This window comes from Herpailurus yagouaroundi, unplaced genomic scaffold, assembly GCF_014898765.1.
Source record: "Herpailurus yagouaroundi ecotype Mexico unplaced genomic scaffold, PumYag 77, whole genome shotgun sequence".
In the NCBI taxonomy this organism is placed as follows: Eukaryota; Metazoa; Chordata; class Mammalia; order Carnivora; family Felidae; genus Herpailurus; species Herpailurus yagouaroundi.
Genome location: NW_024412388.1, coordinates 81,235,885 through 81,258,144, shown reverse-complemented (window position 1 = coordinate 81,258,144; position 22,260 = coordinate 81,235,885). Strand labels below are relative to the sequence as shown.

Sequence of the window (22,260 nt, the reverse complement as noted above, 5' to 3'; positions counted from 1 at the left end):
GTGGTACATATATATAACTATATAATATATATAACTATATATAACTAAGTATATATATACACCTATGTATATAACTATATACATATAACTATATAACTGTGTATATATAACTATATACATATAACTATGTGCATATAACTATATATATGATTATATATATAACTACATATACAACTATATATATAACTATACAACTATATATATATAACTATACAACCATATATATAACTATATATACAACTACATATATAACTATATATATAAAAAACTATACACATAACTGTATATATATAACTATATATATATAACTATGTATATATATATATAACTATGTATATATATATAACGCTATGTATATACATATATAACTATGTATATAACTATATATATATACATAACTATATATATATGACTATGTATATATATATATATATATAAAACTATGTATAGCTATATATATAACTATATAATCATTCAGCCCTAAAAAAGAATGAGATCTTGTCATTTGCGACAGCATAGATGAACTTGGAGGTTATTATGCTAAGTGAAATAAGACAGAGGAAAAAAATACCATATGATTTCATTTATATGTAGAATCTAAAAACAAAGAAATGAACAAATAAACAAAACAAAAAACAGACTCATAAATACAGAGAACTGATAGTTGCCAGAGGGGTGGTAAGTAGGAGGATGGTGAAATAGGCAAAAGGGCATTAAGAGGTACAACATCCAATTACAAAATACCTAAGACACAGAGATGAAAAGTACAGCATAGGGAATATAGTCAATAATATTGTAATATCATTTGGTGACAAACACCATTGTGAGCACTGAGTCACGTATAGAATCAATATGTTGCACATCGGAAACTAACATAACTCTATGTAATACTTTAATAATAAATAAAAAGAGACACAAAAATAAAATTGCTTTCTGACTACATCCTATAGGTTATGATTGCTTGATATAAGTTATATGATCAAATACGTGCACATATATATACACTTACATGTATGTGAACACATAAATTATACTTAGTATACAGCATACTGCTCTATAGTCTTTTTTTTTAATTAATTAATTTATTAATTTATTTTGAAAGAGAGAGAGCATGCACATGAGTTGGGGAGGGGCAGAGGGAGAGACAGAATCCCAAGCAGGCTCTGTGCTGCCAGCGTGGAGCCTCACTTGGGTTTGATCCTACAGACCACGAGACCATGAGCGCCAGAACCAAGAGTCAAACACTTAGCTGACTGAGCCACCCATGTGCCCCTGTAGTCTGTTTTCTTCTTAAAACGAAAACATCTTGCAGCTCTGTCTATATCAGTATATAAGGGATTCCCTTTACTTTTACTGAAATAACATTTCCATAGAGTGAAATATACAGATCTTAAATAAACAATGAGGGACCTCTGACAAATATAGATGTTCATGTAACTATCACCCCTTTCAAGATGTAGAACATTTCTATCATCCCAGACAGTCCTTTCAAACCTTCTTCCAATCAACCTCCAACACTTAGAGGCACTATTAATTTGATTTATACAACTATAAACTACTTTTGATTCTTGCCATGTTCCTATTTCAGTGGAATCATCCAGTACGTATTCTTCTGTGTAAAGTTTCCTCCACTTAGCTGTGATGTGTATTGCCGGTTCATTCCTTTTAGTTGCACGCCCCTCTCTTGGCCAGTCTGCAATGCCATGGTCTGGTTACTGCTGGTATGTTGGGGCACATGTTTGTCTTGTTTTATGTAAATAAAGGCTATTGCTAGCAGGGATCTTGGAGGCCAAAATGCCGCAAAATTTGGTGGGCATGGGTGGAGCATTTAAGATCTGTTAGTGTTTGCCGCCTAACTTAAAGACTCCTGCATTAGGATGGTTGGTCGTGGAACAGGTTAGATTAACACTAGGTCACCTGCCAACCTCGAGAAAACTGTGCGATGAGGCACGCTGTAAAACACAATCCCCAGCACAGCAGTGGCTCCCTCTCTGGTATTAGTTTAGCTGGGAACCCGAAGGCCTAACTAAAAGGAATGAGATCCTCTGTATCCAGAGGGCTGAGCAGGTCACCTCCCGGGGTACTCGCTTATTTTATGTCTAAGAACTATACTCCTGGAAGTTGCAGGTATGTAGCAAATAAAAAAAAAATAAGTTTCACCAAGAACAATGTGTAATTACAATGGCCATTATGGTGAACTTTCCAATTAGACAAGATCATTCCTTTAAGAAGTACACTCCAAAGCAAAGCAAGAGTTCCCAAATTAAACAGAATGGGATACCTGTTGCAGCTGGCATGCAGAAGCCTCCAAAAGATTTCAAGATTCCAAAATAGCTTCAGTGAAAGATTCATTACGAAAGGCTAATGAAAGAGGAGGAAAGGTATCTAAAGCAAGACTGTAAGACTGTGGTAACTCTTACTGCTCCCCTCTACTCTTTGAGTACCCACCCCAGTAAGCCTCAGGCTGAACTGGCTTTCCATTCTGAAGAGACTGGGACACAGTGACCTTTTGAAATAAGACCATTCCAGGCTACAGGTGATGCACTTCAGATACCTCTCACTCCTTGGTCAAAGGTCGAACTAACGGCCATAGTTAAAGTGTTTCTTCAACTCCAGGAGGATCCTCAAGAGTTTTTATAAATTACCTCCTGGGGTGCCTGGGTGGTTCAGTCGGTTAAGCATCCGACTTTGGCTCAGGTCATGATCTCACAGTTTGTTAGTTCAAGCCGCATGTGGGGCTCTGTGCTGACAGCTCAGAGCCTGGAGCCCACTTCGGATTCTGTCTCTCTCTCTCTCTCTGCCTCTTCCCCGCTGGTGGTCTCTTTCTCTCTCTCAAAAATAAACACTAACAAAAAAAAAAACACAAAAAAAACAAAAAAAAAAACCAACAGATCACCTCCTGAACCCAGTTGAGAAAAGGGAATAAAAATTCACCATTGTCCCTTCCTTTCCACATACACATACATTATCCCTTCCTTTCTGTCCTGGGAATAACTATTTCCTTCTTGCTTGTCTCCTTTTGCATCTTAAGAACATAGCCTGACTTTCTTTTTTTCTGCCTGGGATATGCAGATTGTTGGTTCTTTCCTGGGCTATCTTTGCAAGCGACTTTAGATCTTGTGAAGATGCTATATTTTACATAACCCTCTTTGAGGATGCCTCTTGGGTCCAGGAGGTTGTTTAATATTGCCAAAAATATTCACTGTTTGACCTGGCTGGAACTTGACAAGATATTTGAAAGGACTTAATAACTCCAGAATCAGAAATCTGGTCAAATTTGGAAACTGATATTCAGAGCCTGAGAGGAACTTTTTTTTTGGAGGCGGGGTGGGGGGGGGGTCTTCTGCCCCCAAGCTAAATGTACCCAGAGGAAAAGAAGGTATGCCTATAGGTGGGTGGGTGTGTATTTATACACACTTTGATATTAGGTGGCAACCCAGTTCTCTGAGGAATTAAAAACAGCCGTCCTGGTTTTACAAAGCTGTCTTCACAGGACCAGAGGTGTGACTCCAGAAACAATTCAAAGAACACCAGTCCTTTCTACCAATTCCCAAGCCTCCCCTATTTATCTCAAAAGGCTGGTAAGTATAAAACTTTTGGCTTTAAGGGGATCAAAGTCATTGGGGGGGCAGGGTAGGGGAGTGTTTTCCCTGTGCCTTTAAACTGTCCTTGCTGGGTGTTCTGTTTAGTGTTCTCCTGGGCTTTTCCAGCCCATGTCTTTGAAGTGCAAATTTTAGGGAGGTATTCTTATCAAGAAAAAACAAAAGGGGGAAAGGTCATTTGGAACCTGACTTGCCAAAGACAACACATCTTCAGTGTCTTCTCCACAAATATTTTTTAAAACGTTGTAGTCATCTGACAGTTCAGCTTAACTTATTCCATCTATGGGAAAAACTAACTCAGATCCAAATTTTGTAACTAGTCAATTTCATACCTATTTCATGGCAGGTAATTTTAAAATAGAAACTGTAAGTTTTCTGTGTCTCTCAATGTTCCTGTGTGTCAAATGAAAGAGGACTTCAACTACCTCGTTTTTGACATCAGTTTGTATTTTCTCACCGATTAAGTTCCTTCCAGTTTATCTCTTAACTCAGGCAAAAGACCTGGTGGGGAAGGCATCCCAGGATGGGACCGAAACTGCCCCTCAAGCAGTAAGGACTGTCCGGAGCCTGCAAGACCCCACAGGACTGACCTCAAGACAATGATCAGCTTGACTTTCACTGTCCCCCTGCACCTACCCATCGACCTTTGTTTCAGATTTTCCTAAAACCTGGGAGTATTTTCGGCACTTTGAGACAGTCTTTGAGACACTAGTCAGCTGTGGTCCTGATAGGGGACTAGCTGAAATAAATTTTCTTGTTTCCCCACCACTGGTCTCTCTGCTTTTGGATCTTGTTAGCGGTAAGTGGCCGAACCTGGTCTGCTTGGGGCCCCCAGAGCCAGGTGCTATGTGCCCCTGCACACCGTGTACATATATACGTGTGTATGTATATGTATGCTGTAGTTATGTGATATTTTCTACCTTCAGATGGTATTGCTAAACTTAATCTGTAAAAGAGCTCTATTTAGATGGTTTGAAGGAAAGTGCTCATATGGTTTGGCCATTCTAAAACTCTTAGGTAGAAACTAGAAACCCAGGGGCGCATGGGTGGCTCAGCTGGTTAAGAGTCAAATTTCAGCTCAGGTCATGATCTCTCATGGTTTGTGAATTTGAGCCCTGTGCTGGGTTCTTTGCTGTCAGCACAGAGCCCGCTTTGGATCCTCTGTTCCTCTCTCTCTCTGTCCCTCCTGTGCTCATGCACACACACACATTCTCACTCTTTCTCAAAAATAAATAAACATTAAAAAAAAAAAAAACCCAGAAACTAGAAACCCAAATGTTTTTCAAATTCACCTGATCTGGAAAAATATTTGATATGAGAGCTAACTGAAGTTTGATGGTTTAATTAAACAGACGTGTCTTTAGGGTGGTCAAGATTAAATATAAAAATTTTTTTTAACGAGTATTTATTTTTGAGAGAGCGTGAGAGTGGGGGAGGGGCAGAGAGAGAGGGAGACACAGTAGAATCATCAAGATTAAATATAAAACTTTTTTCTTAATGTTTATTTTTGAGAGAGAGAGAGAGAAAGAGAGAAACAAACAAACAAACAAACACGGAGTGCGAGTGGGGAAGGGGCAGAGAGAGAGGGAGACACAGAATCTGAAGCTGTTTCCAGGCTCTGAGCTGCCAGGACAGAGCCCCAGGTGGGGCTTGAATTCCCAAACTGTGAGATCATGACCTGAGCCAAAGTGAGATACTTAACTGACTGAGCCACCCAGGCACCCCAACATAAAATTTTTATTCGGAGTTTACTAGCCAAATAAATTCATGTTAGCACTTGTAAGAGCTGTCAAAAAAAAAAAAAAAGATAGCTTAGGATAATGGCTGACTTTACCTAATGTTTAATGAAGTTTTTGTAGGTAAGCTAACATAATTATTAAGGACGAGTACTTTAAGTAGATGTAAGCAAGATAAAAGTTTACAAATGAACTTTTTAGCACTATTTATGTCTACTTAAATAGTTTTCTCAAAAAAATTTTTTTTTGGTAACCTAAAAACCTTAATGTTTTGCTGAGTTAGGTTAAATGAGGAGTTAAGTTAAATGAGGAATAAATTCATTCAATACCTACACATCATTTCCAAATAAGACGAAATACTAAAACATTAATTGCTAAGCACAGGTTTATCCACTTTTGGTTTCTCATTCCAGAGAAATTAAAAGATATTTGGATATGTTAATGCTATACTTTAACATATTCCAAAAGGTACATGCTTTTAGAAATTTTGAAATATATTCACAAATTTGCAAATTTAAAGAATGCACCTATGTAGGTTAAGTGTCTGACTCTTGGCTTCAGCTCAGGTCATGATGTCGTGTTCTGAGATAGAGCCCCACACATTGGGCTCCAAGTGAAATCTGTTTGGGATTCTCTGTCTCTTGTGTGCTCTCTCTCTCTCTCTCTCTGCCCTTCCCCTGCACACACACATGCTTTTTTTTTAAAAAAAAAAAAAAAAAAAAAAAAAAAAGAATGCTGATATGACACCTGATAGGTTGATATGAATATCTCCATATTTGAAGGAAGAAGGATGTGTTTTCAGTGAAAAAAACAAAGGTGTGAGTAATGGAGATGAATTTTTTGTTATGGAGAAAAAAAGTAATTTTGTCCTAAAATAAGGCTGGTTGTTTAAAGAGGAAAAACATAGGACAAAATCAGAAGGTAGAAAAGTTGTAGAACATTTGTGGAAAAGGAATCTCTGAAAAGGAATTTTAATGTGCAGTCGAGCTGGTTAAGATTAAAATGAATTCATTTTAAAAAATAAGTTTTAATATCAGGTAAGCTGGTACAAAATTAGAATTTGGTTTTCTCTCTGGTAAAAAGGCAAGATTTTCTTGGACTTTTGGTCTCCTTTCATAAAATGGTGAAAGTGTCTTTACATTTTAAGTATTAAATTTCATAATGACCTGTGACCCTATGTAGGCAAATGGTTTAACACCTTTTTTTTTTTTTTTTTTTTTGATACTTTGACAAACTTCCTAAAATCAAATGTTAAGTGAAGTCTCTGACCTGGAATATTCCAAAACTCTGTTAAACTAATTAGGCTTATTTGATATGTAAATTACAGGGGACACCTTGTCAAGTAATACTAAGCCTCTGTCCTTTACATCATATTTGTAAGATTATGTCACATGTGGATAAAGTCCATTCTGCTACAGTCCACAGAAGGATAAATGTCCTTGTAACATGGCAACAGTCTGCTCTAAACCTGGAGAAATTAAGATGGGTAAACAATAGCTGTACATTAAACAGTTTACAGTGTTAGTTAAGTGTTAAGTGTTGTGGCCAAGATGGCCAACTGGTTCTTCCTGATTCCCTGACAAACCCCATTTTTTAATTTTTGCATTCCTCTACCCACTATGGGGTGTTTAAGATGAATTACAATTGGGGCTCCTGGGTGGCTCAGTCAGTTAAGCGTCAAACCGGCTCAGGTCATGATCTCACGGTTCATGGATTCCAGCCCCTCGTGTTGGGCTCTGTGCTGACAGTTCAGAGCCTGGAGCCTGCTTCAGATTCTGTGTCTCCCTCTCTCTCTGCCCCTCCCCTGCTCATGCTCTGTCTTTGTCTCAAAAACAAATATAAACACTAAGATGAATTATAATTAAACACTGCTGGGGAGACTTCTATAATAAGACTGTGAAAACCATTTACCATCAATGTCTAACGTGTCAGGTCCATAGGTCTGGAAAAATTTTTGTTCACAGAGGCCTCAAACCTCTTCCCTCTTTGAACATCTCCAGCTGGACTTCATTCAACTGCCACCTAGCATGGATTATTAACATGTTCTTGTTACTGGAGGTATGTTTTCTGGATGGGCTGAAGGTTTTTCCTGCTGCAAGATTGATGCCTCCCAACAAAAGCAAAGAAACTGTCAGAAAGTATGTTTCCTTTACCATCCCCTGTGATCAAAGCACCAGTGCATGGAGCAAATCATACAAACCTTAACAAGACCTGGCTAATGTTGTAGAATTCTATCAGTAAACAACTTTCTGCTGATCCTCTCCTGTGCTAGCATGATAAGCTACTGTAAGTCTTTTAAGTCTTACGCTAAAGCCCACCATCAACATGTTAAAGATGCTTTCCCTTATCCCAAGTTCAAAGGATCCTGTTGGTCACAGTCTGGAACCTGGTGACTGGGTATTGTGGAAACATCATTGCTGAAAAAACGGCTCTGAGCCCGAAGGAAGGGACCCTACCAAGTGCTCCAGAACACTGACACAGCTGTAAAACCTAAAAGACATTGAGCCTTGGAAACACATCTCACAGCTAAAGAAAGATCTACCTGACACTGTTCTGCACACACGCTGGATACCTCCGCATCCATCTAGCCAGACTTAGACTTCATACTTTAAATGTAAACCCCCTTTTCCTTCTCTTCCTTTCCTGTACTGTGGCACTGGCCTGGAAACATAGCTCCCTCATCAGTATCTCCCAGGCTGTTGCTAAGGGGGGGAACCTCTTGTTTCAAGCTAAGAGAAAAATCTAACGGTGCCTCTAACATTTCACAAGCAAAATCAGACATCTAATTGGTTGACTCTCCTTAATTTACATTGCTGAGTTAAAAAGGACCTACCAAGGAGAGTTTCATGACCAGAATTCACTTCTTATGGCAGGTCCTTATTTCTCTGGTTAGGGATAAATGTAAGGGAGGCTCTGATTAAAAACTCTCCCTTAATAAAATTATTGCAAAATCTGCTGTTAAAACAATAGCAGCCCAGCAAAGATCCCTCTAGCCAAAGTTGTCCTTGATACTAGAACAATTCTTGATTCTCTTTTAGCTGAGCAAGGAAGTGTCTGTGCCTTGGCCAACATCACCTGCCGTGTCTGGATTAACACTTATGGGGAAACTGAAATTCAATTACATAAAATCACAGAACACATCACTTGACTTAAAAAGGTGACCCCTTCCATGGGGTCTTGGGGATCATGGTTCTAAAGTGCACTCCAAATATTGGGAATTATCCTATTTATAGGGATCATAATAATCTCCCTGGTGCACTGTATTCCCTCAAAAGCTTTACATGCATGATCACAGTGGCTCACCAACAAACAAACGATCTCCCTAAGACTGGAATGTATAAGGAACCAAGAAAATAAACCACTTAAAGAATGTACACCTGAAGCCATGTCCTGTGACTATCACAGAGGTTAAGCAAAAATGTCATGACCTTTGGATACAACACAAAGGAACAACAAAAACTTCAAGAACTTCAGAGCAATAGCTCAATTTTGATCACATCTCTCAGTTACTTGGAGAATCTAATCAAAATGGAGTAACTGTTAAAAAAAGAAAACTCTAAGGGCACCTGGGTGGCTCAATCAGTTGAGCATCTGACTTCGGCTCAGGTCTTGATCTCACAGTTTGTGCGTTCAAGCCTTGCGATGGGCTCTGTGCTGATGACAGCTCAGGGCCTGAACCCTGCTTCAGATTCTGTCTCTCTCTGTCTCTCCCCTGCTCATACTCTGTCTCTCAAAAATAAATAAATGTTAAAAAAAATTTAAAAAACAAAACTACAAGGGCACCTGGGTGACTTGGTTAAGTGTCTGACTTTGGCCCAGGTCATGATCTCACAGTTCGTGAGCTCAAGCCCCATATTGGCTCTGTGCTGCCGGCTCAGAGCTTGTAGCCGGCTTCAGATTCTGTGTCTCCCTCTCTCTCTCTGACCCTCCCTTGCTCACACTCTGTCTCTCTCTCTCAAAAATAAGTAAACATTGAAAAAGAAAGAAAGAAAGAAAGAAAGAAAGAAAGAAAGAGAAATCTATATGCCCCAAATGGTGTCACTTAGACCAAGTTTCCAAGCCTGGGGCTTAATATCTAATCTAGCTGCACTTTCAAGTGCCTGGTGGCCTCTCCCATGTAGTCTTAACCAGTCAGCCAGGAATTTTTCAGTTAGCACCATACGGATGAAGTAATCTACATAAAACCCCTTCCTTTTCCTAAGGGAAAGAAAGCTACCTTGCCTGGAACAATGCTTTCCTTTTGCTAATAACTTTCTTATCCCACCCACCTTCCTATAAAAACCATTTTGTGCAACTTCTCAGAGCTCTCCTCTACCTGCTGGGTACATGCTGATTCATGAATTCTTTAATAAAGCCAATTAGAACTTCAAATGTATTCAGTTGAACTTTTTTTTTTTTTTAATTTACTTTTGAGACACAGAGACAGAGCCCGAGTGGGGCAGAGAGAGAGAGACACACAGAATCCGAAGCAGGCTCCACGCTCTGAGCTGTCAGCACAGAGCCCGACACGGGGCTCAAACTCACAGACTGTGAGATCATGACCTGAGCTGAAGTTTGACGCTTAACTGACTGAGACACCCAGGTACACCTGAACTTTGTTTTTTAACACCACATTGTCTTAATCACTGTAACTTCATAGTAACTCCTGAAATCAGCTGGTATGAGTCTTCTAACTTTGTTCTTCAAGAATTTTTTGTGTGACTGTAGGTCTTCAGCTTTTCTGCATTTTTTTTTTTTTTTTGGCATGAACTTGTCAATTTCTACAAAAATTATGTTGGGGGCGCTACATTGAATATGTAGGACAATTTGTGGAGAAATGACATCCTAACAATACTAAAACTTCCAACTCGTGAACAAGGTCTATCTCTCCACTTATTTTGGAGTTCTTTAATTTCAGCAAGGTCTTAACGTTTTCAGTCCACATCTTCCATGTCTTCTGTTAAATTTATTCCTAGCTATATTCTTCTGACGCTAAACCTGGACTTTAAAAATTATTTCCTAATTGTTGCAAATACATACAAATGCAATTTGACCTTGTATATTGCAATTTTGTTAAGTTCATTTAGTAGTTACTTTGTAGATTCTTTTGGATTTTCTATATAAACAATTAGGTCATCTATAAAAAAGATGGTTTCATTTCTTCCTTTCTATTTCTTTTCCTTCCTCTTTTGCAATTCCTAGGACCTCCATTACAATGCTGAATGGAAGTGGTCAGAGAAGATAACCTTGCTTTGTTCTCAGGTAGGCAAGAATTCAATAGTTCACAGTTAAGTATACTATTAATTGGAGATTTCTCACTGATGCTCTTTTATCAGAGAACATTCTCAGCTATTCCTAGCTTTCTAAATATTGTTACATTAAATGCAATGCTGTAATTTATTTAAGCAGCCTGCTACTGACAGCCACGGAGATTGTTTGCACTCTTCTGCTCTTACAAACACTGCAGTGAATACATTTGTACAAATGTCATTTCATACTCTACAGGTATACCTGTAGATTAAATTTCTAGAAGCACAAATGCTTGACTTAAAGGCATATACATTCTTCACCAATGAATATTGATGAATTGCCCTCCTCAGATCTCTGCCTCAGCAATGTATGAAAGTATCTATTTCCCTACACCTTTGTCAGTGGAGTGCATCATCCAACTTTTGGATGCTGTCACCTAAACATCGGGAGTGTGAAAACATCAGCATTTCCCCTATCGTGAGGGAGGTCCAGCCTCTTTTAATATGTTTAAACAACATTATTTTTTTCTTTGAAGCATCTATTCACATTTTTTATCTCATTTTTTATACTGAGATATGGTCTTCCAGAAGTTGGATTAATAAGATTTTTTATAAATTAGAGAAACTAATATATTTATACAAATTGCAACTTATTTGCCTGTTTACTTTGCTTCTAGTGTTTTCTCAGGCAGAGATGTTCATTTCATCAATTGTTTAATTTTATGTCTTCTGAGTTTTAAGTCATGGATAGAAGGCCCCTTTACTTTCAGGTTATAGAAGAATTCTCCCATGGCTTCTCATACTTTCCAGTTTCACTTTATACATTAAAATCTTGAATCCACTTGGAATTTATTCATATAAGGCATGAGGTTTGGATCCAGCTCTTCCCCTGGATGCCTGTCCAGTTGTCCCAACACCACTCACTCAATAGCCAGTCATTTTGTCACTGATTTGTCACTTTTATCATGTACTAAATTCCTGTAAGCCTTTGGGTCTATTCCTGGATTGCTTAGTAACTTCTATTGATTTTTCTACACATGAACTAGTGCTGTCACCAGCTAGACCCCAAGACAGGGTCTTTATTGCTCGTCTGCTGGTACCTGCTGACCTCTGTCCTACATTTTCCCTTAAATCCTTCTTTCCAACTTCTCTCTTAATCCAGACAAAAGACCCAAGGGGCATAGCAACTGTGATCGAAACAGAAACTATCCCTCAAACAATAATGACTGTCCTGAGGAAGAGTGCCAGCTGGCCCAGACCACCCACACATGTTTGAGCTTAACCCCTGACTCACACCTGCATAGGACCATGGAGTGACCCATGGAGTGAGAGACAGTTACCTTTACCTCATTATAATACTAAAATGTCCACCCAAAGAGAAGCACAAGTCTCATTTACGTAACATACAATGTACGCACAGGCACGTTTCCTCAAGGCGCAAGCACGAACTTGCCTCCCTCTACATTAGGTGACAAGGCTTTGCTTTCTAAATATTCATCTTAACTGTAAATAAAAGGAACCCATTCACCCCTGCTGGGGAAGTCACAGCTTTGTAAATTATTCCCCATAATTTCCTTCTTCGTGGCAAATAAAGTTTCCTTTGTGTGATGACTTACCTGGTGGAGTTTCTACCTGGGACTCACCAAGGAGGAAACTCATTTTAGTTCAGTTACAGGGCCACAGTATTTTAATTATTAAATTTTATAATACAATAGTTTTTAAAAACTGTAAGGGCTAGTCTCCATTGTTTTCCTTTTTCAGATTTATTTTTTTTTAATTTTTAAAAAACTTTCCTTACAAATTTAAAATCAACTTATCTAGTTACTGAAAAAAATCTGTTTTGTTTGTAATCATGACAAATTTATAGCTTGACTTAGGGAGAAATGACATTTTTTATAATGCTGAGTCATACTGTCAACACCGTCTTTCCATTTAAGTATTCCTTATACCTCAGGAACATATTAAAATGTTCTTTTTAATAAAAAAATCAATCCCATTTGCAACTTCACCAAAACCAATTAGATACCTAGGAATAAACTTAACCAAAGAGGCAAAAGATCTGTACTATGAAAACTATAGAACATTTATGAAAGAAGTGGAAGAGGACACACGAAAATGGAAAAACATTCCATGCTTATGGATTGGAAGAACAAACATCGTCAAAATGTCTATACCACCCGAAGCGACCTACACATTTAATATAATCCCCATCAAAATACCACAGCATTCTTCTCGAAGCTAGAACAAACAATCCTAAAATTTGTATGGAACCACAAAAGACCCGAAAAGTCAAAGCAATCCTGAAAAAGAAAAACAAAACCAGAGGCATCACAATTCCAGATTTCAAGCTATATTATAAAGCTCTAGTCATTAAGACAATCTAGTATGGGCACAAAAGCAAACATATATCAACGGAATAGAATAGAAAATCCAGAAATGGACCCACAACTCTACGGTCAACTAATCTTCAACAAAGCAGGAAAGAATATTCAACAGAAAAAAAAAGGCAGTCTCTTTAATAAATGGTGTTGGAAAAACTAGACAGCAACACGCAGAAAAATGAAACTGGCCCACCTTCTGACACCATATACAGAAATAAACTCAAAATGGATGAAAGACCTAAATGTAAGACAGGAAACCATCAGTATCCTAGAAGAGAACACAGGTAGTAACGTCTTTGACATCAGACATAGCAACTTCTTACTAGATATGTCCCTGAGGCAAGGGAAATAAAAGCAAAAATGAATTACTGGGACCTCATTAAAATAAAAAGCTTCTGTACAGCTACGGAAACAATCAACAAAACTAAAAGGCAGCCGATGGAATGGGAAAAGATATTTGCAAATGAAATATTTGACAAAGGGTTAGTATCCAAAAATCTATAAAGAACTCAGCAAACTCAATATCCAAAAACCAAATAACCCAGTTAAGAAATGGGCAGAAGACGTGAATAGGCAATTTTCCAAAGAAGACATCCAGAAGGCTAACAGATACATGAAAAGATGCTCGACCTCATTCATTATCAAAAAAATACAAATCAAAACCACGATGAGATACCACCTCATGCCTGTCAGAATGGCTAAGATTAACAAAAGAATAAACAACAGGTGTTGGTGAGGATGCAGAGAAAGGGAAACCCTCTTACACTGCTGGTGGGAACACAAACTGGTGTAGGCACTCTAGAGAATAGTATGGAGGGTCCTCAAAAAGTTAACAGAACTACCCTATGATCCAGCAACTGCACGACTAGGTATCTACCCAAAGGATACAAAAATACAGATTCAAAGGGGTACATGCACCCCGATGTTTACAGAAGCATTATCAACAATAGCCAAGCTATGGAGAGAGCCCAAATGTCCATCAACTGATGAACTGATAAAGATGATGTGGTATATATATATATATACATATATATACATATATATATATATATATATACACACAGTGGAATATTACTCAGCCATCAGAAAGAATGAAATCTTGCCATTTGCAATGATGTGGATAGAGCTAGGATGTATTATGCTAAGTGAAATAAATCAGAGAAAGACAAAAACCATATCATTTCACTCATATGTGGAATATAAGAAACAAAACTGATAAACATATGGGAGGGGGAAAAGAGAGAGGGAAACAAACCATGTGAATGTCTTAGAGAACAACTGAGGGTTGATGACAGAGGGAGGTGGGAGGGAGGCGGGCTAGATGGGTGATGGGTACTAAGGCGGGTACTTGCTATCATGAGCACTGGGTGTTGTATGTAAGTGAATCACTGAATTCTACTCCTGAAGCCACTATTGCACTGTATGATAACTAGAATTTAACAAAAATTTGAAAAAAAAATGATGTCATAAATGAATAAATAAAGTGTTCTTTTCATGGTTCTTGTATATTTGTTACATTTGTCTCTAGGCACTGAAGTACCCAGTTCGTTTTTGTATTTCTTCTCACTGCGGTAAAAGTTGTCTTTTAAAAAATATAGGAATGCTGCAGATTTCGGTTTATCAATTGTGTTCCCTGACACCTAAATAAATTCACTTATCAGTTGTAGTTTTTCAGCTAATTTCTTTAAAAAAGTTTTTTTTCAAATGTTTATTTATTTTTGACAGAGAGAGAGAGAGAGAGAGAGACAGAGCATGAGTTGGGGAGGGGCAGAGAGAGACACAGAATCTGAAGCAGGCTCCAGGCTCTGAGCTATCAGCAAAGACGCGGGGCTCGAACCCACGAACCACGAGATCATGACTGAGCCGAAGTCGGATGTTCAACTGACTGAGCCACCCAGGGGCCCCTCAGCTAATTTTCTTACCACCGCAGAGTAATTTTACTTCCTGCTCTCTGAGTTTTAAACCTCTAATTTTTTCCTTTTCTAGTACTAAACAGTCTTTTTTTAAACAATTTTTTAACGTTTATTTATTTTTGAGAAAGAGACAGAGTGCGAGCAGGGGAGGGGCAAAGAGAGAGGGAGAAACAGAATCCAAAGCAGGCTCCAGGCTCTGAGCTGCCAGCACAGACCCCGATGCAGGGCTCGAATTCACAAGCTGTGAGATCATGACCTGAGCCAAAGTTGGACGCTTAACCGACTGAGCCACCCAGGCATGCCCCTACTAAATAGTCTTAATACCAATAAATCTGAATTGTTTTTAGAGCAAATGTTTTCTGAACTTTCAATTAGTATTTCTGAAAAATAAGGTCAGATGTAAATCTAATGTCATTTTGTTTTTCCCCAAACACAATTCTCCCTAAGACATTAATGTTGTCAACAAGGTTTGTTAAGATGGTGCTTTTCAGGCATTTCATAACCCTGTGCTGGTAAAGAATGACCCATCTCAGCCCTGAGAGTGACAGAGAAGCATGTAAAGTGTGGGTCACCCCTGATGTGTGTGGTTGACCAGTTGCCCTCTGAGGACTTGATTAGCTGGGGCAGGGGGTGTGACTGGGCCCCAGACCGTGGTTTCTTCCCCACTTCTCCTTTTCCTCTCTCACCAGCAAAACCACTCAGATTTGCAGGAAGTAATTCGTAGAGCTGACTGTACATTTCGATGACGCTGTTGGAATTCATCCGAGCAAACAACGCAGTGATGTGCACGGGCACCCACGTGGGAGGTGAGGACTAGAACTTAATTGATGGAAAACCCCAAGCCTTTTGGATTTTAAATACATGGGGACTCAAAATACAATATTATGTGGAACCCCAAAGGGAAAAAGATACGCTTGCTTGTTATCTTCTGTCGTTTTTCACTGCTCTTAAAAGCTCATACCTCAGGACACAAACCTTCTTGATATTCAGCCACTACTCTAAAAGGGTATGTTTCTCCTCACGTGATCGACAGAGGGAGAAGAAACAATTGGTTTAGTCAATAGAGGTATTTAGAAAATGTTTTTTGGCCCTGTGGCCACACTTCTCATGATTTCAAGCTTTCACTCTTGGCACTGCTCTTCCATGATAAATATGATAATTTCCATCTTAGAACAAACTCTTGCTTGTGTAGGAAAAGGAAACAGAGCCCTCAAGGCGATTTCTCTCTCCCTCTGTTGAGAAAGGTCAACCAACAGGTTTGTCTTTCCATGGAAAGGTCTGCATTTGGGGGGTGAAAGGCCTAGGACAGGTGTGGCAGAAAAATGGGGACCCTAGGACACATGCTATGGGGCTCTCCATACCCCCACCTTGGTGTGCGCCCAAGGAGGCCATCTGCCAGGTAAAATAACAGCAATGAAGCCTTGACAGTTGGTTTTGGATTACAGAAAGATATGGACCCTGTTTGGGTTTGCAGGCCAGCTCCACCTGCTGCTTATGCCACTTTACGCTGCTCCTGCGTGAGTTTTTTCTACCATAAAACAGGGATGAAGACAAGACCTACAGCACAGTGGTTTGAGGAGGTCCAGGTCAATGAATATGTCAAGAGCTTAGAAAGTACCTGGCAAGTATCAAAAGCTCAATAAATGCTCGCTATTATCAGCAGCAATATCAAGATACAAGCTTCCCACAGAATTACAGCCGCCATCCCATTGATAGGAAGAATTTATCTACCTCTGGTTAAGGTACAGCCTGAAAAATTCCATTCTCTTCCAGTCCCCTCTGCAGGCACACTTACAAATTGTGTTCCCTAGAACAATCTTCTCAGAAGACAAATACCATATGACCTCACTTATATGTGGAATCTAAAACAGTCAATTTCACAGGAGCAGACAGTAGAAAGGTGTTGGCTGGGGCCTGGGGGAGGGGAAATGGCAAAATGATGGTCAAAATGTACAAAGTTAAACCCCTCTCTTCAAGCGTTCAATAATTTTCCTTTAACCTACTAAGCCACTGTAGTTTACTTTTTTGGCTTTAGTTATGTTTCACTGAGAGACGTTTATGATATCTAATAAAACTCAGAATTTAAAAAATAAGATACAGAAAAATGCAATGGGACTCTCCTCTGCAAATAATTCTCTCCTCTTCCAGTTACTTGTAACACAAAGTATTTATTTTAGATGCCAGGACAATGGTTAACTATATTCTTTCCTCCTATGTAGCTAAAATCGACTGGAGTTTTATTTTTTATTTTTTAGCACCTGTTAGATCAGCATTTTTCAAGCTATACTCACAACCCATTAGAAGATGGTGAAATAAACTGCTGTTTTTAAAAAGTGAAACAGAATTGAAACCTTTAGGACAAATCAATTGCAGTAAGGGGAAATCTTGTTTTGACAGACTTGCATTTCTGTTTTATACTCACAAAGATGTGTGAAGGTGTATGTATAGATGGAATACATTCTTTACTGTGGGTCCCAGCCAAGAGTTTGATAAACACTCTACTGGACGGTTGGCCCAATGCCCTGTTCTACTTCAATTATCATTACTTCTCAGGGATTTTGCACAGAGGTCTCATTCACTGTAAGTATATTTACAACTTTTAAAAGCACGGTAATGCAAAACAAACCAAGTCTTCCTTCAGAACATCTCAGCATCCTGATGGTGGCGATGATTAGTAATTGTGTTTTCCCCATTACCTTTCTCGATGGCTCAAATGTGAGCCATTTACCGTGGCAATACAACTACCGTGTCGCCATTACAGCTTTATTCTACAAATATATGTAAGGTACCTCCTATGTGCCAGGTACTACACTAGTTGATACGAACGACTTACTCTAAAAGGAGTTCACAAGTGGAATCCTTGAGAAGGACCTGTTTTCTGTCCTCATCGAGCAGGTGCTTTTGGTGGCCCCTTGGCCTCGCCCATATAGGTCTGTTTCTTAGGGAGGCATCTAGAGTTGTAAAAACTAACAATGTCTGGTTGCAATAAAAGAGAAATTACTTTCTACTTTGTAATAAGTAGTTGGAGTAGAAAAAACACATACCAACTACTTTATCAAACCACTCAACTGGTGATTCGCATACGAATTCTGCTAGCTCCAGTGTTGTCATTTTCTGACTATGTGTATTTCCAGTGGTGAGTTTTCTCCTTCTGTAGCCTGGTTCCTAATCTACTGTCCATCATGTATAGTGCAGATAGATAGCTCCTCCTTGTTTATCCCTGGCCTTCTGTAGACCGTAGGGCTCTACCAAATATCTCCTTCCTGCTTCCAACAACACCCACAAGAGCAACAGATGCAAGTACTCCATAACTTCTGTTGATGGATAAAGAAAAAATATGGAAGCTTTTTACCTCGGAGGAACGGGCAGCCTGGGACACAATGAGTCTGCATTTGGATTCTGGGTGTAGTTGATGGAATTCAAACTGTAAACACACAGGAAGGACCCTGGAAGCAGAAGACACACAGACTATACTATCTCCCTCTCATCTTTCTAGGGGAGCCAGTAAGAAAGCTACCATCCTTTTACCAAACCAAGAAGGAGATGGAATCAATCACTCAGGTTTAGAAAACACGTCTATAGATGATCTAAACACAGTAAGAATAAGCATCCAATTCGAGGTCAGACTGAGGCCTCTCTCTCTCTCTCTCCTAAATCTCAACTTAAAACTAAAAGTTATACAATTGGCACAAAAATTATTTGAAGGGTTTTTTTTGGAGGAGGGAGGAATGATTTATTGCATAGGCTTGATATTTTTAACCCAGTCTTGCAAATAATTTTTTAAAAATCTGGCACACCATTTCACAGGCAGGTAGAATTTGCAGCGGGTTGCCTCGAATTTCTTTTACTTTCCTTTTCTTGTTTAATCCCTGTAACATAAATCTCACGAGCAGGCTCAGGGCAAGGTGCTTCAGTTACGTAAACAATTAGTGCCAAGTATCCTTGGGCCCCAACATTGTAATGAAAGAACATACTTGTCAGCAACTTGCTACAAAGCCGGCAGCTCCTCTCTAGGACTGGATGTGCCCTGTGCACAGAGCTCTCTGACCTCCGTCTGACGCTGCCTTTGGGCCCTAAGTGTCAGTCTACACTATACTCTGTATGCAAGGCCATCCCCTGGCAGTGAGCAGAGAACAGCTAGGGTTTCAGATAAATTCCAGATAAAGCTGAATGAGGCTGTACAAGGCCCAGGAGAAAGCACTGATGGCCTCTCGCACACAAGAAGAGGCTACCACAGGCAATGACAATCTCCAGTTTTGCAGAGAAAGCAGTGCCAGGGGAATCTGTCACCTAGGTCTGCACAGGTTACCCCACTATGGTTCCCGCCCTCAGGGGGAAGAGCGAGCTCCGTCCCCTGGTGCCTACCATTCTTGTCTGCAAAGAGCTGGACCTCTTCCAGGGTATCAAGCTGCTCTTCAGGACAGCTCGACACGCACAGGATGGTGGAACTGAGCCTCATGTCCTTGACTTCCGGGTTGCAGGAATTCATAAAGAATACGTGTCTAGGAAACAGATGAAATGAGAATATCTTAGAGCGTATCCTCTCACTGGGTTTAATTAGGGGCCTTAAAACCCATGTTATCAAATGTGGGAATAATTAAGGCAAACTTTTATAGCCAAGCACCTCAGAATAATTTACCATGTATTATGCCTACTGGGGGTCATCTATGGAGTTGTGCAGCGGAGAAATCATGCTCAAATAGTAATAAAACTTCCCTTTTCCAGATTCAGCATTTCATGGGAGAGAACCTAAGGGGTGGCCTGAGGAAGGCGCCGAGGAAGGGAAAGGATTAAACTGCACATGGAATGCTAGATCAGGCCAGTGCGTGAACTACTAGCCAAGTCCACGGAAGACATATTTGCACCCGAGTGTTCAACTGTACTTCAGAGAATAGCTGACCTCAGGGGAGTGAGCAGAAAGAGGGAGGCCCCGGCTGTGAATGAAAAGCCTGCCCCTCTCCCCCACCTGCCAGTTTGAGAGCCAGGAAAGTCACGAGACCCTTCCCACTCCAACTGTTCCACCAGTGGGTAGATGGGGCCGAGAACAAAGCTGGTTGTTGCTATTAGCGGGGTCATGAGCCAGGCTGGCACCGGTAGCTCCCAGACCATGCCCAACACCTCCCCAGGCTGTTGAGATCAGAGGGACGCCAGAAGGGGAGCCCGGGAGCCTGCCAGACAGGCAGTCCTGGAGGGACCTGGTGGAGGGGCGCAGGGAGGGGGCGGAACAGAGGGAGGTGGTATGACAGGAGACGGGGGAACAGATTGCCCAAATTTAGGATACACAGTTTAATTTTTTTTTGAAATTGTGGTAAAATACACATAAAATTTTACCATACTAACCATTTTAGGTGTAGAGCGCAGTGGCATTAAGTACATCCCCACCACTCACCCACAGAACTCCTTATAACCTTGCAAAACCCAAGCTCTGTACCCACTAAGCAAGCCCTGTGCCAGGCAACCGCCATTCTTTCTGTCTCTGTGCGTTTGACTACTCTAGGGACCTGAGATAGTGAGATCACAAAGTATTTTTCTTTTTGTGACTGGCTTATTTCACTTAGCCTAACATCCTCAAGATTTACTCAAGTTGTACCTCGTGTTAGAATTTCCTTCCTCTTTAAGACCGACTAATATCCCATTCTATACACATACAACACTGTGTTTGCTGATGGGACACCTGGTTGCCTCTACTTGTTGGCTCCTGGGAATGCATACTTTACATCTCCAAGAGGAAGACTATTTCTCAGCATGCACGCATACATCCCCCCCTCGGGGGGGGGGGCAGCCCCCTTCTTCCTTCTTTTTTAAAGTGACCCCCAAGTGCAGGAGGAAATGTGTCCACGTGATCCACATCCAGCAATGTAGAGCCCCTCTCCTCAGGGGCAAAACTGAGTGGTAGAAGGGGCGTGGTCTGAGAACTGTATTTGGTGACTCCAAACCTGTACTCAGGATCTATTCAGAACTGCAACATTCCCTCATAGGAGGGGCTTTTGGTCATCAAGTCTCAAAAATTACTTCAAGGCAGCCTCCATCTTAGAAAAACCATGGCCGGGGCGCCTGAGTGGCGCAGTCGGTTAAGCGTCCAACTTCAGCCAGGTCACGATCTCGCGGTCCGTGAGTTCGAGCCCCGCGTCAGGCTCTGGGCTGATGGCTCAGAGCCTGGAGCCTGTTTCCGATTCTGTGTCTCCCTCTCTCTCTGCCCCTCCCCCATTCATGCTCTGTCTCTCTCTGTCCCAAAAATAAATAAACGTTGAAAAAAAAAATTAAAAAAAAAAAGAAAAAGAAAAACCATGGCCAAGGCTTTCTTGCCTCTCAGGGGATTCCAATTTCTTCTCTTCCTTTTCTGTTTCTGTGTTGGAGTTGGGGGGTAGTGAGACTACAGTGCCATAGTTGAGACCACAGACTGGGGAGGGAGTGGAACACAAGTTCCCAGAATTCCCAGGTGGGATTCAGGAATTACCACACAGATAAAATACTGTGGATGATGTACAACTGGTAACATCAATTGGTAACGTGATTCTGATACATTATGGATAACAATAGTAGCCACTAACAGATTAAGTCTTAGCTCATGCAGTGTCTCAGTGGATCCTTAAAATAACCTTGTGAGACCGGCATAACAACCAGCTGAAAAGATGAAAACCGGGTTCAGAGAAGTTAAGTACTCTGCCCAAGGTCACATGGCTGAAAATTAGCACCGGCTGAATCTGAACAGAGGACCAGCTGATTCCAAAACCTGTGTCTTCACTACCGTACACATGCCTCCTTTTTTATGAGATGGGTTGATTGTTTTAAATGAGAAAACATTTTCCAGGCTCAAAATGGCTAATTTATACAGTTTTGAAATATAGGATAGCCCCTGCAGGTTGGGGATTTACTTGAACACTTACCTTTTCAGGGTCATGTCCTGCCCTGAAAGAGGGGCCCCTTCTACAGGGGAGTTCTTCTTGCCACACACGTTGCCAAAGCTGTCATAGCCAAAGAGGAGTCTTCCCGTGGCTCCCGCCACCATCGAGTAGCCCATGATGAACAGCTGGTAAAATTCAAGTGGCACATGAGAGGCTGGCCAACAGGCTGAAAACACGGGCCCCTGCATCCCTCAAGATGTTGATATCAAGTGGAGCCAGGTAGACAATGAATCTCCCCAGCATCACTGTACTTCTCTCCTTCAGCAACAATGTCAACAATTCAAATCAGTCAGGAGGCTGTCACTCTCACCCTTGTTTTAACAAGTTAGGTAGGGAGAACATCCTAAAAGGCTGAACGGATCCTTGCCTGTGTTCTTACCTCCGTGTCCTCTGTATCCTTTTCTCCATGAGACTGTCATTTTTTCTTCTGGGCCTAACTTTACCAGGGCAACTCAAATTTTCCTCCCCCTGGAGGTTCTTGCTTTATCTAAGCGC

General features: G+C 40.4%; 1 protein-coding gene across 6 annotated transcripts in view; it reads right to left on the bottom strand.

The window, feature by feature from the left end:
- SLC44A3 (solute carrier family 44 member 3) overlaps positions 1–22,260 on the bottom strand; it is a 339,154-nt gene that overhangs the window by 82,573 nt on the left and 234,321 nt on the right. For all 6 annotated transcript variants that reach the window (XR_005788769.1, XR_005788767.1, XR_005788768.1 and 3 more), the window contains 3 exons: positions 21,748–21,890; positions 19,226–19,362; positions 18,213–18,306 (listed from right to left, as the gene is read on the bottom strand). Coding sequence is in view for 2 of the 6 variants with exons in the window: in XM_040471034.1 (XP_040326968.1) it covers positions 18,213–18,306; positions 19,226–19,362; positions 21,748–21,890 (374 nt within the window). In the remaining 4 variants the exon portion in view is untranslated. The remainder of the gene's footprint in view (positions 1–18,212; positions 18,307–19,225; positions 19,363–21,747; positions 21,891–22,260) is intronic.